The sequence below is a fragment of the Olea europaea genome, chromosome 12 (genome assembly GCF_002742605.1).
Source record: "Olea europaea var. sylvestris chromosome 12, O_europaea_v1, whole genome shotgun sequence".
NCBI lineage: Eukaryota > Viridiplantae > Streptophyta > Magnoliopsida > Lamiales > Oleaceae > Olea > Olea europaea.
In genome coordinates, this window is record NC_036248.1 from 3,496,043 (window position 1) to 3,511,714 (window position 15,672).

The 15,672-nt window shown below is 42.9% G+C and overlaps 2 protein-coding genes across 2 annotated transcripts; one reads left to right on the plus strand and one right to left on the minus strand.

Moving 5' to 3' along the window:
- Window positions 1–3,830, plus strand: LOC111405238 (beta-glucosidase 44-like). The gene is made up of 11 exons (XM_023034041.1): window positions 1–372; window positions 976–1,034; window positions 1,386–1,461; window positions 1,547–1,618; window positions 1,735–1,822; window positions 1,962–2,199; window positions 2,371–2,486; window positions 2,633–2,850; window positions 2,937–2,968; window positions 3,067–3,169; window positions 3,257–3,830. Exons 1-11 carry the CDS (start codon window positions 111–113, stop codon window positions 3,532–3,534), a joined length of 1,542 nt encoding a protein of 513 aa, XP_022889809.1. The 5' UTR covers window positions 1–110; the 3' UTR covers window positions 3,535–3,830.
- Window positions 3,831–11,485: 7,655 nt separating this feature from the next.
- On the minus strand, window positions 11,486–12,285 carry LOC111406444. The gene is made up of 2 exons (XM_023035870.1): window positions 11,897–12,285; window positions 11,486–11,744 (listed from the first exon to the last, which is right to left on the minus strand). Exons 1-2 carry the CDS (start codon window positions 12,283–12,285, stop codon window positions 11,486–11,488), a joined length of 648 nt encoding a protein of 215 aa, XP_022891638.1.
- Between the last annotated feature and the right edge of the window lie 3,387 nt (window positions 12,286–15,672).

The following is a 15,672-nucleotide window of genomic DNA, read 5'->3' on the forward strand; positions in this document are numbered from 1 at the left end:
TATTACATGAAATAGAAACATTTATAATTATGTTCAAATATTACCTCTATAAATAGATTTGCTTCTTCACTTCACTTCACTCACTCACTCACTCCCTCACATTTTCCTCCATGAAGAAGATTAAAACTCCCTTGCTGTTTCTGCTTCTTATCACATTAACTTTAACTCAATGTTTTGCGAGTGCTGAAGCAGAATTGAGTGAGGAAAATGTGTCGCCTGAGACCGTCCATTTCGATCTCGGAGGCCTCAGCAGAAACAGTTTCCCAAAGGATTTCGTGTTCGGAACGGCAGCTTCTGCATACCAAGTTGAAGGCATGGCCGATAAAGACGGCCGGGGACCTAGTATATGGGATCTCTTCATCAAAGCTCCCCGTAATTCTACTCAATTTCCATTTCCTTTAAGTGAAGACAAAAATTTAATTTCTTTTCTATCTGTCATAGTCTAATCCATTTACAGATCATCCCATAAAAGCCATACCACGCCCCTGTTTGGTTTATCTAAAATTTATATTTTTAGTAGATTTTGATAAAATTTAATAAAATGCGTGGATGAAAAGTCGTGGCTGCTCTAAAATATGTGAAGAAAATTAATGGTTAATTTCTACTTAAATTTTTATTACGATTTTATGCTACACCACACAGAGGTCATATTTCACGCACTGAATCTTTTTAGGTCGTGTTTGGTGCACCAAATTAGATTGAATAAAGAATTTAGTATGAAATTAAGGTCGATAGCATTCTTTGATTTTTCGTATACGGTTCACATCAAAATAAAAGAATATAATTCGCTTTCATCCACTGTATAATACCATTTAATTTTATACTAAATTTGTTATTAGGTTTAATCCAGTCAAGGGTAACCTTACTTTTCGGGTTTTATTTTTTATTTTTTCTTGTTAAGAACTCCAGAGAAAATACCACAGTGAGGGCATCTTTCAATATCTCTGATCACTTTGTTTTTTTCTTGATAAACAGGACGTGAGCCCAATAATGCCACTGGAGAGGTGTCTGTGGACCAGTATCACAAATACAAGGTGTGTAAGATTGTACTCTCTCCAGTATTTTTTTTTTTTTTTTTTTAAACAAGTATTGATAATCTGATACACGTTTTCTGATTTTAGCATTTCTTTGAGGAATGTTTTCCACAGATATCTTGGATAATGGAGCAACCTTAAAACCTTTGTATAGCTTTAAATATCGAAAATAGAATATAGTAGGATGGAAAAACTTGTTCTCAGGCATTTCAAGTTATTGCTTAGCAATTATGCACGGAAAATCAGGGTGCAAAGCCGTGCATCAAAGCAACTTTTTTTTTAACGGTATGTAGACATGTTGTCAAGAAGATTTATGGAACTTATAATTTTTTTTTCCGTGTGGATATGTAGCAAGATGTTGATCTTATGGTGAAACTGAACCTTGATGCTTACCGGTTTTCAATCTCATGGTCAAGAATATTCCCAAGTAATATTTGTAACAGCTATTTCTAGTTATCTTTATTTATGAATAAACAGTAGCACGAGTAATGTGACATCTTGTTTAAATGTAGATGGAACTGGGAAAGTAAATTGGAAGGGTGTCGCTTATTATAACAGGCTGATCAACTATATGCTTAAAAGAGGTATAAAGAACATGTATAGTGCAACTAAGAGCATGCTGTGTTATAGCTCATCAAGTATTTATACACCGAGACGATATGATCTAAATATTCAAATAACAATTGGTTAATTTCGACAGGCATTACTCCGTATCCTAATCTCAACCATTATGATCTTCCACAAGCACTTCAGGATAGGTATAATGGGTGGCTCGGCCGTGAAGTAGTGTAAGTATCATAAGAGAAGCAATAGCATTTGTATAGTTGTGTTTTATCATTCCAATCAACATTGATCAACTAGTCGGAAGCCAAAATATTTATTGTGTTTCTAGTTCAAGTCTGATAGCATATTATTCAAATTTTGCAGGAAAGATTTTGCTGATTATGCAGAATTTTGTTTCAAGACATTTGGGGATAGAGTAAAGAATTGGCAGACGTTTAATGAACCTCGAGTAATAGCGGCCCTTGGGTATGATACTGGGTTCTTTGCACCTGGAAGATGCTCGAATTGCACGGAAGGAGATTCTACTACTGAACCTTATATTGTTGGTCATAATCTTATCTTATGTCATGCAGCTGCTGCTCAAAGATACAGGAAATATCAAGTAAAATAATATATATTTCCTCTTTTTATACATGAAATATTATGCATTTTTTTCAATCTGCTTCAATATGTGCGACTATGCATTTTTTTCTCTCTTAATAGGTAAATTCAAGTTTTCTATGTGGTTAAAGGGAAAGTATGTTTCTAAATGATTTACAAAATGTGGTTTCAGGAGAAACAAAAGGGAAGGATTGGCATTCTTCTGGATTTCGTTTGGTATGAACCATTGACAAGATCTAAAGCCGACAATTTTGCGGCTCAAAGGGCGAGAGACTTTCACATCGGATGGTAAGAATAAATAACAGTAGTTCTTGCTAAAGATTTACAGATTTTAACTCAAGATAGCGTTTAACCAAAATTTTAGTCACTTCAACTGAAATCTATGCCATCTTTGCAAAGAACCATAAGCATCTCCTGCCATTTAACGTGCACAGGTTCATGCATCCTCTTGTATATGGTGAATATCCAAAAACGATGCAAAACATCGTTGGGAAAAGGCTACCAAAATTCACAAAAGAAGAGTTTAAGATGGTAAAGGGATCCTTTGATTTCGTGGGCATAAATCAGTATACTGCTTACTATATGTATGAACCACATCGAAATAAGACGAAGACCTTGGGCTACCAGCAAGATTGGGATGTTGGATTTGCTTGTAAGATACTCTCGTCCTTTTGCTTTTGACATTGGATCAACATTTACATTTATTGAATAATATTACTTTGTCCGTTGCCTTTTCAGATTATCGTCATGGAGTGCCGATCGGTCCAAGGGTAACTTAGCTCAAACTATATAATTTACAAAACTGAGCCAAACTTTTATTATGCACTTTTTGCTGATAAAAATGTCAATATGAATTCGTTATAATCAGGCAGTGTCTGATTGGCTCTACATTGTACCATGGGGTCTGCACAAAGCTATTAACTATGTTAAAGAGCGCTATGGAAATCCTACCATGATTTTGGCTGAGAATGGTACATTTTGTATTTGATATTCATTGGAGTATCGTGTTAAAGTGAAAAATTATCGAAAATGCTAAATTACTTTCATATGACTGTCAGGAATGGACGATCCTGGGAATTCAACACTTTCTAAGGCTTTGCATGATACCACAAGGATCAACTACTACAAGAGCTATTTAGCACAATTGAAGAAAACAATCGATGAGGGAGCCAATGTGATCGGCTACTTCCAATGGACATTGCTCGATAATTTTGAATGGAGACTCGGGTACACATCTAGGTTTGGCATTGTCTACGTTGATTTTAAAACCCTCAAGAGATACCCGAAGATGTCGGCCTACTGGTTTCAGCGGCTGCTACACCGAAGCAAGCATTAAGCAGAAAGAATTGTTTCTCTCTGCTTTAGCTGAGTAGATTTAATATTTATATTATCATTCCTTAGGGAATCAATAAGCTCTAGTTAAGAAGCCCTGTTTTTTTTCTCTCTAATTCAGTTTCTTCAGTATGAATTGCCTTTTCCTGCTCTCCATTGGAAATTTAAAGCTGCCAAATGTATCTAGAGAGAATCTAGTTTGAAAATCGAAAAGCTTTTCGAAGCGGATCTAAAGGAAAAGTACGATGAACAAAATTTTATCTTTTCTTACATAACAATGAGGGTGCATTATCGTTGGTAGTTTCAAGTCGAGTGATGTTTAATTTATTAGTTCAATAAACAAAATGTTTGATTTTATTTTTATTTAATAGTGTTCAGCATTATTAAATAGAATCCATTATAAATTAATAATTAATGCTTATTTCCCACCAAGAAGCTGCACCAACCATGTGAAGTAGATAGATATTTTTATGCCCGTTAGGTAGGAAGAATATTTTTATTTTGTCTTTGACTTACGACATCACTATACATAATGCATTTCACAACTCAATTCTTAATTATATTGTTTGATAATTTGTAAGTATTTTGTCTTAAATATATTATCTGCAAGCCTGTCACCCCCCATCCCTCTCCAGTAATGCTATTGCCACACCAGATTGAAACCTTCTATTGCCCCTCGTTTGATTTAGCTAAAAATCAAATGTTCGGTAAATTTTGATAAAAGTTAATGAAACGTGTGATTGAAAATTTGCTAAAAGTTGTAGATTATATGAAATATATCCTTGAAAATAAACTTGAGGAAAAATAAATTTTAGAAAATGGGATCAAACATGATCATTGTAAAATTTCCAAATATTTGCTTCGATAACTATATAGCATCTTCACCTACTACACTCATCCTCACTCACATTTTGCTTATCTTCACCATGAAGATTGAAGTGGTAGATCATCCCTTAAGGGTCGGTGACCTTGCATCGAAGTGCAGCGATCCATCTTGCTTGTCGCCGAGGATGGCTTCCTCTATCAACCTATATGATTCGCCCCCTACCCCTTGTCGATGTTTTCGACAAGGGGTAGTAATTTTCTTTATCCGGGTTGGTTTGAATTTTTTTTTTTAATGACAAATGAGTAGTTCGTATTAGCAAGTCGAGCAATGCAATCGAAATCAAGTAGCAATTTTACTATACACATGGCACCCCATCAATGGTCCTAATGTTGGAGGGAATTTCCCCCCTAAAAAGTTTGAATTCTTGTGTCTATAAAAGGGGGGTGATTTCTACTTCAAAGAATCACTCTCAATTTCTCTCAACATCCTAGGTTTTCTCCCTTTTAAGATAATTTTTTCTCCTTTTTAATCCAAAGTCTTGCTTTGAATTTGTTCTCTTCATCTTTTTTTTTTTGTTGTTGTCATGTATAAGACTATTATTTCTTCTCCTTCCAATGAGAATAGTGATGGAGGTGTAGTGACTCGACCGGACCTTCGTTGGAGGGTACCGAAGGGGGTCCGATTGGCCTACGGGGGGCCGACCGGTGACCAGCGGGGCTGGTCGAGTGACGGCTAGCCTTTGAGCTAGCCTTCCCCCGGCTTCCCCTGAGCTTTGTGGCCCGTCTGGCCCCTCGACCCGACTCGCTAGTGATTCGTCCCCTTCATCTGGTAGATCTCTTTATGAAGGCTGGTCGAGCGACGGCCAGACTTCAGGCTGGCCATCCCCCGACTTCTCCTAAGCTTCGTGGCCCATTCGGCCCCTCGACCTGACTCGCTAGTGACTCGCCTCCTTCGTCTGGTAGATCTCTTTATGACATTAATAGTGAAACTCATTTAATTGATTCTCAGGTGTTTGTCCCAAATTCCCCTAAGAGGCACATTAGTTCTACCAAATTTCCAAACCAAAATTTAGAAATTAGGCAAGACCCGGCTGGTGAGGTTGTCCCCCTAGATATCCCAAAAAGTTATAGTCTTTAAAATTTCCCACTTAATTTGGAAAAATGTCTAGGTAAGTATGACCGGGTTGATGATTACGTCTATAGAGCCCCCGGTTCTAAAGAAAGACTCCCTGGGTCCGAACCCCGCGAGGTAGCCGTGTACAAAGATGTTATGGACGAGGGTTTTTGGTTCCCCATTCATCCATTTTTTGTGTCGATTTTTAATGAGTTTCACCTTACTCCTAGTCAAATAAATCCCAACACATGGAGAAAGGCGTTATATTTCCTATATGTTTGTCTCGAAAGGAAAATATCACCTTCCATAGACCTTTTCAGGTGTGTCTTCGAAATGCATGAGCTAGTTTAGTGTAATGCATTCGTCTATTTTACCACCAGAGTTCCTTTGCAATTTCCTGAATTTAGAAATTTGAATAGCGGATTGAAATCCCGGTTCTTCTTCGTCCGGCCTTTCGCAGGTCGATTCTTTTTCAACACCAATTGGCGACACCCCTAAATTCATTTCTTCAATAGCCAAGTAGAAGTTACCTCCTTTCTAAAAGCTCAAATCCAAGAGTTGGTTGATGTACCGCCTCTCGTACCTGACTTAGGATCAGTCTTAACCATGAAGAACATGTTGATAGTGGGGATGAGTCGTCCTACTGGTAGGTTGTTTCTGTCGATTTTTTTTATCGCGTGCACACACGTTCATTTATTATTTTTTGCTTTTAGTTTTTTAGGACTAATGAGTTTGGGTGTGTGCATACAGATATGGACTTTGATCTTGAAGAGGTATTGAAGACCCTACCAGGAGGCGATGAGGGCTCTGCTCCCGTTGATGGTAAGCTTTTGTGTTCACCTCCCTTTTTTTGTATCCTCGTGCTCTTCTACCTTGCAATCTTAACGGATTATAACTTATATGTGCAGGGACAGAGTTTGATCTTGAAGGGATCATGGATTCCATGCCCGACTAGGGGCAGAGGGATGGGGCAGATCCATCACCTATCCCTTCAAAGAGAATGAGAGCAGCCGACCAAGGGGGGAGGTCTCGGGTGATCAATGAGACCTCCCAGCCTCCAGACGAGCCCGTGAGGTGGCTCGAACTCCTAGGTCGAATGCTTCCAGCCGTGCACGGTGTGAGCACGAGGATTCACTTCCCAACTTCGTGTTTCCTCCCACCCGGGGCTATCATGAGATAGGGGTGCTCAAGTCTTTGGTGACACCCCTTCGATCTAGAGCAATTGTAGGGCATAGTGCAGACGACATTGAAAGGGCTGTGGCTATTTATCTCTAGAGGATACGTTTCCAATTTCGCATTTTCTTTTATGTTGGGTCTTGCCTTTTAAGCTTGGTTTTAACGCTTGACTTTTATTTTACCCCATCATTTCTTAGGTGGTAGCCCTCCAGACTGGACTCTTTGAATCGAATCGCCGCCTAGCCTCAGAGTTGAAGACTTTAACTGAAGAAAAGAAAAAGAAGGCTCATCACTACAAGAAAAAGATATCCTCTTTGAAGAAATCTCTGAAGACGTTGGATGCTCGAGCTCGCGAGCAGGAGACGGAGAATGACAACTTGCATTCTGTTTTGGCTCACGCTCCGAAAGAGGCGATTGAGAGGTATAAGGCCTCAACTGAGTATGCCAGAGATCTTGAGGTATCTGTGAAGTAGTATAAGACATCGTCTGATTATGCTAAGGCTTTGAATTCATATGGGGGGAAGGCGATGGCAACATCTATCAAACTCTCCAAGAAGTGGATTGTGGCCGATTATCCTTCTATAGACCCTCTGGTCTAGATAGATTTCTTGCACAGCTCAAGGGAAAGAAGAGTGAAGCACAGTCATCCAGGTCGCTTGGACGTTCATCACAAGGTGGTAGTGGAGATGTCTCCCCTTCGAGCTAAAGCATTTCTTAGTTGTTGTTCCCTTTGCTAGCTTTTCATTTTTCGTGTTTACTTTTGTGGAGTCTCATTATCTTCTACTTGTCCGGGATGTGGGCAAGAGTTTCTCATATGTATAAATACATTTTTCGTTCGCTATTATTATTGTTGAGTGCATTGTTCTTTCAACTTGTCGTCTCTCGTGTCGTCTCTCGTCTTTTTCTTTTCACTGTTTGATGGTGTAGAGAAGTGGCTTTTTATCGGGCTAGAGTTCATTGGTCGATGGCCCTAGCCAATTTTAGCCTTGTGTTACCCCGTGCCTAGCTGCATAGGCTATGTCGACCATCGAGAAAGGAGTCTAGCGGTTAAGGACCTTAGCCAATTTTTGGCTTGTTAAGGCTCTCAGCCTAGCCGCATATGCTATGTTGACCATCAGGAGATGGGTCTTGCGGTGAAGGGCTTTAACCAATTTTTGGCTTGTTAAGGCTTTCCGCCTAGTCGCGTAGGCTATGTCGACCTTCGGGAGAGGGATCTAGCGGTTAAGAGCCTCAGCCAATTTTTGGCTTGTTAAGGCTCTCTGCCTAGCCGCGTAGGCTATGTCGATCGTCGAGAGAAGGGTCTAGCGGTTAAAAGCCTCAGCGAATTTTTGGCTTGTTAAGGCTCTCCGTCTAGCTGCGTAGGCTATGTCGACTGTCAGGAGAGGGGTCTAGCGATTAAGGACCTTAGCCAATTTTTGGTTTGTTAGGGCTCTCCGCCTAGCCGCGTAGGCTATGTCGACCGTCGGGAGAGGGGTCTAACGGTTAAGGACGTTAGTCAATTTTTGGCTTGTTAAGGCTCTCCGCCTAGTCGCGTAGGCTATGTCGACCGTGGGGAGAGAGGTCTAGCAGTTAAGGGCCTTAGCCAATTTTTGGCATGTTAAGGCTCTCCACCTAGCCACGTAGGCTATGTCGACCGTCGGGAGAGGGGTCTAACGGTTAAAGGCCTTAGCCAATTTTTGGCTTGTTAAGGCTCTCCGCCTAACTGCGTAGGCTATGCCGACCGTATGTCTTCATGGGATGAGGGGAGAGTCTGTACATAAAAATACTTGGATTCGTGAGCTCATTAGGCGCACCGGGACGTCCCAGCTAGGCTGGCCCTTCCTTAGCGCTCTCATCACTTGCCACTGCCTAGGTTTTTTATTGAATAAACAAATACAACTAAGGGTGTCTTCGTGAGGCATTACATAGAGAGAATTAATAAGGCAATCTATCTCCTGTATTTACAAAAATGTAGCCCATGCGTCTATTCTAAAATCTACTGATAGAATTTTTTGAGATGCTCTACGTTCTACGGTCTACCCAGTGGTCATCCTTTCATGTCTTTCAAGCTGTAAGCCCCCTTTCCTAGGCTGTGGATCACTTCATATGGGCCTTCCCAGTTTGATTCGAGTTTTGTTGGGGGTGTCCTGCTGCTGCCGCATCTCTTAATATGAGGTCTCCTGGTTGAAAGATTCTTGGTTTCACTCTCCGATTGAAGTATTCGACGGCTCTCCGTTTATAGGTCATCATCTTTATTGCCGCCTTCTCCCTTACTTCTTCTAGTAGGTCGAGTTCTCCTCTGGTCACGGTGTCATCGGGCTATCTGACTTTCATCTTGCCTATCTCACTCAAAATTTCAACTGGGACTACGGCTTCCATCCCGAAGGTTAGTCTGAATGGTGTCTCCCCGGTCAGCTCTCGTAGAGTCGTGTGGTACGCCCACAGCACGTTGGGTAGCTCGTCTGCCCAAAGCCCCTTCTCCTTTTCCAATCCGGTCTTCAGATCCCAGAGAATGACTCAGTTGGTCACTTCAGCTTGCCCGTTCGATTGTGGGTGAGAGACCGAAGTTAGTCTATGGTCGATGTGATAACTTGCACAAAAAGTCTTGAAGCTATGATTGTCAAATTGTCTGCCGTTATCTGTCACCATTACCCTGGGTATCCCGAATCGGCATATTATATTTTTCCATATAAAACCCTGTACTTTTGCAGTCGTGATGGTCGCAAGTGGTTCTGTCTCTACCCACTTGGTGAAGTAGTCGATGGCAACCAACAAAAACTTCCTTTGCCCCTTGGCTAAAGGTAGAGGCCCTAAAATGTCCATCCCCCACTGAAAAAATGGGCACACCCCAAAAATGGCTGTCTGTTGCTCAGTTGGGACGTGGATCAAATTTTCATGTCGTTGACATGTGTTACACTTTCTTAATAAGTCTTTGGCATCTTTTCATGGTTGGCCAATAGTAACCTTACCGTAGAATTTTGAAAGCAAGGGATGTTGCCCCTTGGTGCTTACCACAAATCCTAGCATGTATCTCAAACAGTATCTCTTTAGCTTCTGAGGGTCGTATGCACTTCAGTTATGGCATGGTGAAACCCCGCTTGTAAAGTTGCCCATCAATGATGGTGAATGAGGCTGCCCGAGCTCTCAACCTCCTTGCTTCAAAGGGATCTTCCGATGTTTTATTTTTTGTGAGATATTTGATTAACGGATCCATCCAGCTTTCCTCGTACTCAATATTTTTCACCTCGACCCAGCGTTGGATGCTGGGTTGCTGTAAGACTTGTAGGTCCGCTGTTCACGCCAGATTTCTTGGGTTTGCTGATGCGAGTTTCGCTAGCGTGTATGCCCGCTCATTTTCCTTTCGTGGGACCTTTGTCATCCTGAAGCTTGCGAACCCCCTTTGTAGATCCCTTACTTTAATCAGGTAGGCTGCCATCTTTCCATCCTTAGCCTCATATTCTCCCAACACCTGTCCAACTATCACCTGCGAGTCAATGCAAACCTCTATCGAAGACACCCCCAACCTAGCTGCTAGACCTAGGCCTGTGATTACTGCTTCATACTCAGCATCGTTGTTAGTGGCGGGGAACTTGAAACGCAGTGAGTACTCCAATTCCTCGAGTCTGGCCCAATCATTATGATTCCTGCCCCTGATCCTTCCGTATTTGAAGAACCGTCCACAAAAACCTTCCAATCTGTCTTTTGCCCTTCTGGGGGTTTTGCTGGGTGGGTGAGCTCAGCAATGAAGTCTGCCAGAGCCTACGCTTTGATGACGGTCCTTGGCTTGAATTCAATGTCAAATTCACTCATTTCAATTATCCATTTTAGTAGTCTGCCAGATGTCTCTAGTCGATGTAGGATCTACTGATGGGTTGGTCAGTCATCACTTGTACCGTATGAGACTGAAAGTAAGGCCTCAATTTTCTGACCACAATGATCAATGTGAGCACCAGTTGTTCGACTAGACTGTACCTTGTCTTTGCGCCTTTGAGGACCTGACTGACATAATAGACTGGTTTCTGTGCCTTTGGGAATTCCTTTACAAGAACTGCACTGACTACCCATGGCGATACTACGAGGTAGAGACATAGTACACCCCCAGGGCATGGGCTGTCAATATGGGAGGCTGCTGTAGTGACCTCTTCAAGGATTCCAACGACTCCTCACACTCTTGAGTCCACTCAAAATTTGTAGAGCCCCCAATGGCTTTAAAGAAATGGTAACACTTATCCGCCGCCCGGCTCATAAAACGGTTAAGGGCTGCCACACGCCCTGTCAGCCGTTGGACCTCCTTCCTACTAGTGGGGCTTCTCATTTCAAGTATTACCTGTATCTTGTCAGGATTCGCCTCAATACCTCGCTGGGTGATCATAAAACCTAAGAACTTTCCACTGACTGTACCAAAAACACATTTCTCAGCTATGTCGAACACTCTCTGCAAACAGGTCACGTGGTCGATGGCCTTAATACTTTTTACCACCATATCGTTGACGTAGGCTTCTATGACATTTCCAACAAACTCCTGGAAGACCCTATTCACCATCCTTTGGTAAGTTGCCCCTATATTCTTCAAGCCGAAAGGCATGGCAATGTAACAGTAGGTTCCAGAATCTGTGATGAACGACTTCTTCTCTTGGTCACACTCAGCCATAGATATTTGATGATACCTCGAGAAAGCGTCTAGGAAGCTGAGCCTCTCATGACCCGACGTGGCGTCGGCGAGGTGGCCTATCCGTGGAAGATGGTATGAGTCCTTAGGGCATGCCTTATTTAATCCGGTGTAATCTATGCACATGCGCCACTTCCCATTCAACTTTTTTACTAGCACAATGTTGGCTAGCCATTCGGGGTACCGTACCTCTCAGATGAAACCTACTTGCAGTAGCTTTTCCACTTCCGCCCTTGCTATTTCTTGCCTTTCGAGGGCGAGGTTCCTTTTCTTCTGCTTTACTGGTTTGGCTCCAAGTAGAACTCCGAGGCAATGCTGAGCGAGTGCTGGGCTGACCCCAGTGATATCACTTAGGCTCCATGCAAAAACATCTAGGTTGTCTGTCAGGTACCTCACCAGCTTCCATTTTTTCTTCAGAGTCCAACTCGACCCCGATGCTGACCTCCCGGCCCTCCATTATGGAAATCTTTTCGATCATGTTAAGTGGCTCAATCCGCCCTCTCGGAGGTTCAACTTCTAACATCATGACTGATGGGGCTCGTTTGACTGATATACCGTCGACATAACATTTTCTGGATGCTTGCTGATCCCCCCCACACACACCCGACTCCCTTGCTGGTTGGGAATTTCAGGACCTGGTGATAGGTCGAGGAGATGGCTCTAGTTGCGTTGAGTAACGGCTGACCGTAAATTGCATTATAGGCCATGGGGGTATTAACGACCAAAAAGCTTGCCACAATTACCATAGTGGTTGGATATGTGCCTAGCGTGATCGGGAGCTCCACAGTACCTTCTGGAATCACCGTGGCTCCTCCAAAGCCTTGCAAGGGGGTGTTCACGATTTTTAACTTATCAGGTGGGACCTTCAGGCCTAAAAAAGCGTCCCAGATGAGTACATTTGTGGCACTTTCCCCGTCAACCAACGCTCTTTTGACGTCAAAATCAGCTATGTCGCCTACTATTACTAGGGCATCATCATGGGGATGCGCCATGCCTACCAAGTCTTCCTTGCCAAAAGTGATGCTCTGGCTAAACCTTGCCTTCTTTTGGATGGAGCAGATCCCGAGCGTACGTAGCTTTTCCTTGCGAATTTGAATCTCCCCTTCCTGCTAACCCTCCTGTAATCATGTTTATCACTCCGGCCCTAGGTGGGGGACGATCCTCCATCTTTTGCTTCCCTCGGTTGTCCTTCACATATTTGCCCAGGAGACCCCACCTTAGGAGGCGCTCGATCTCCTCCTTCAGTTGCAGGCACTCTTCAGTATCATGCCCGTGATCCTTATGGAAATGACAATATCTGCCCTGGTTTTTTTGCCCATTGGCGTCACCACGGGTCTCGACCATTCTAGCTCTTTCATGTCTCGTATTTCCATCAATAGTTTGGCACGTGGGGTCTTCAAAGGGGTGAACGCCCTGGACTCCGCTCGTTTGTGCCTGGCTGGCCGGTCTTGGGCGGCCCCTTTAACCATCTGCTCACTCATTGGCCTATTTTTGTTGGCAGGTCTTAGCTCATCCCCCGCCTTGCGCTTGTGACTTTCTACTTCCCATCCATCTCTGGGGTTCTTTTTGACTTTCTCTACCTCCTCGACATCAACATACTTGTCTCCCCTTTTCAATAGGTTATGCATTGATTCTGAGGGTTCTTGGAAAGTGACATCTTAAAAGTCCGGTTCTGAGTTCCATTCATCAACATAGTCACCACTGTCGACATCTGAAGGTCCTCTATTCCAAGGATCGCACGGCTAAATCTGGCCAAATATTCCTGCAGAGACTCATCTTTCTCCTGGACCACCTGTATCAGTCCAATGGCTGTCCTCCTCTTTCTCTTGCAACTCAGGAAGTAGGCTACAAAACTCCTGAAAAGTTCATCTAATGTTCAGATAGACCAGGGGCAAGTGTTGCCACCCAGTCTCTGGCTTCCCTCCTGAGAGTCGGGGAAAAAGACCGGCATATTACCGCATCGGGTGCTGCATAGAGTCTCATCAGATCAACGAAGGTCCACAGATGGTCAAGCGAATCTATAACCCCATCATAAGCCTCTATCATAGGCTGCTTGAAGCCTTTAGGTAAAGGGACTGCCATGATTTCGAGCGCGAACGGGTCCTCTTCTAGGACCATCTGCCTGCGTTTGTCTTTTCTTTTAGATATTGCATCATCAATTTTCTTCGTTATGATCTCCTCCATTCTCTGCTCCAGATCCACCAGGGGTGGGACGGACTGCAAGACCATCATCCCTGGAGCCCTCGAGCCTGCGTTCACTAGTTGGATGGTAGGCGGTGTTTCTATGTGTTCCTCCTGGGGTAGAGGCAGGGCATCTACCGAATGCGGTGGAAGGGTGGCTTTCTGGGTTTGATCCTGTAAGAGGGTCATCATGGCCGATAACTAGGTCTCTAAGGCGCTAAACTGGCTTTGCATCACATACTGCGATGGGGGCGACGGATCGGGGCCTCTGGCGATCGATTCTGATTCTACCTCCATCGTTGCTGCACTTAGGTGTGTGTCACTTCTTGTTCATCTTCTCGACATGACCTTTGTGTTCAGTGAAGAGTTTTCCACAGACGGCGCGAATGAAGTGATAGCGGAACAACACCCTTCTATCCGCCTGGTGGCGTTCAACATTTCAGTTACTCCGTCAAGTGTATATGACTTGAAAAATGAAGGTGGGGCTTCCTCCCCCGTTTAACCTCCGACGTGAGATGTGAGAATTAGTTTATAGATTGGAAAAAATGTAATTGGAATTCAAATGGCTCAAAAGAGAGAGAGAGAGAGAGAGAGAGAGAGATCTCCTTACCTGTATCACATCCGGGGGTATTTATAGATATTGGGAGCTGGATAATCGCTGGGCGGTCGTGGTGCCATGTGTCCCACGTTGGCATTCTCACTACCCCCACGTGCCGAGTGGGGGTCTTTAACTTCTCGCTTGGTGGTTGCGCCCGTATTAACCGCCATGAAACCTAGTTAATTCACTAGAGGTTTTATGGCTAAATGTTTGGATAATCATATAGGCAATTCCATGCCAGTTGAAGACTTCGCGTAGAGGTAGAGAGACCTTGGGGGGTCAAAGGCCTCGCGTAGTAGTAGAGCGCCCCCTGGGGTAATGGTAGAGCACCCCTGGGGGGTCGACTTCCTTGCATAGTGGTAGATCACCCCGTGGGGGTAGTGGTAGAGCACCCCTGTCCCGTGCATGGTGGTAAAGCACCACTTGGGAATAGTGGTAGAGCATCCCTTAAGGGTTGGTGGCCTTGCATCGAAGTGCAGCGATCCATCTTGCTTGTCACCGAGGGTGGCTTCCTCTACCAACCTATATCAAAGATGAATAGAACCCCCTTGCTGGTTCTGCTTCTTACCACATTAAGTTCCACTCCTTGTTTAGTGACTGCAAAAATAGAATTAATCGTCGAAAATGTGTCACCAGAGACTGTCGGTTTCCATCTTGGAGGCCTCAGCAGAAACAGTTTTCTAAAGGATTTCGTGTTCGGCACAGTAACTTCTGCATACCAAGTTGAAGGCATGGCTAATAAAGATGGCGGAGGACCTAGTATATGGAATGTCTTCATCAAAGCTCCCGATCAGTGTTTAGTTAGCAGTTTTAACATTGTACTATACTATCTAATTCTTCATTAGCTCTATTTTTGTCGATGGAATCTTATTTTATCGCCCACTTTGGTCTGGAAAATAGGGCGGGAGCCCAATAATGCATCTGTTCAAGTAGCAATGGACCAGTATCACAAATACAAGGTAGTTGGATTTTAACTCTTCATTTAAATTTTGACTGTGAATGAAGGAAATTTTACTTGATACATTTCTGTGGATATATAGCAAGATGTGGATCTTATAGCGAAACTGGACTTGGATGCCTACCTGTTTTCAATTTCGTGGCCAAGAATATTTTCGAGTAATTTTTGTAATAGTTATTTCCACTTAATCTTAATTTATGAATAATCATTACCACAAATAACTAAATGTTCTTCAAATGTAGATGGAACTGGGAAAGTAAATTGGAAGGGAGTAGCTTACTACAACAGGCTGATCAACTATATGCTCAAAAAAGGTAACAAAACATTTATCCAGTTAAAGTCATGTTCTGTCATAACTCATCAAGTCTCTACATTTGGTTATTTTTCGTTAGGCATAACTTCATATCCTAATCTTATTCATTATGATCTTTCGCAATCGCTTCAGGATAGGTACAATGGGTGGCTTGGCCGTGAAGTAGTGTAAGTATCATAAGAAAAATAATGGCATTTTATATTCGTATAATGATATTGCATAATATTTATTCAAACTCTGCAGGAAAGATTTTGCTGATTATGCATAATTTTGTTTTATAACATTTGGGGATAGAATAAAGAATTGGCAGATGTTTAATGAACATAGAG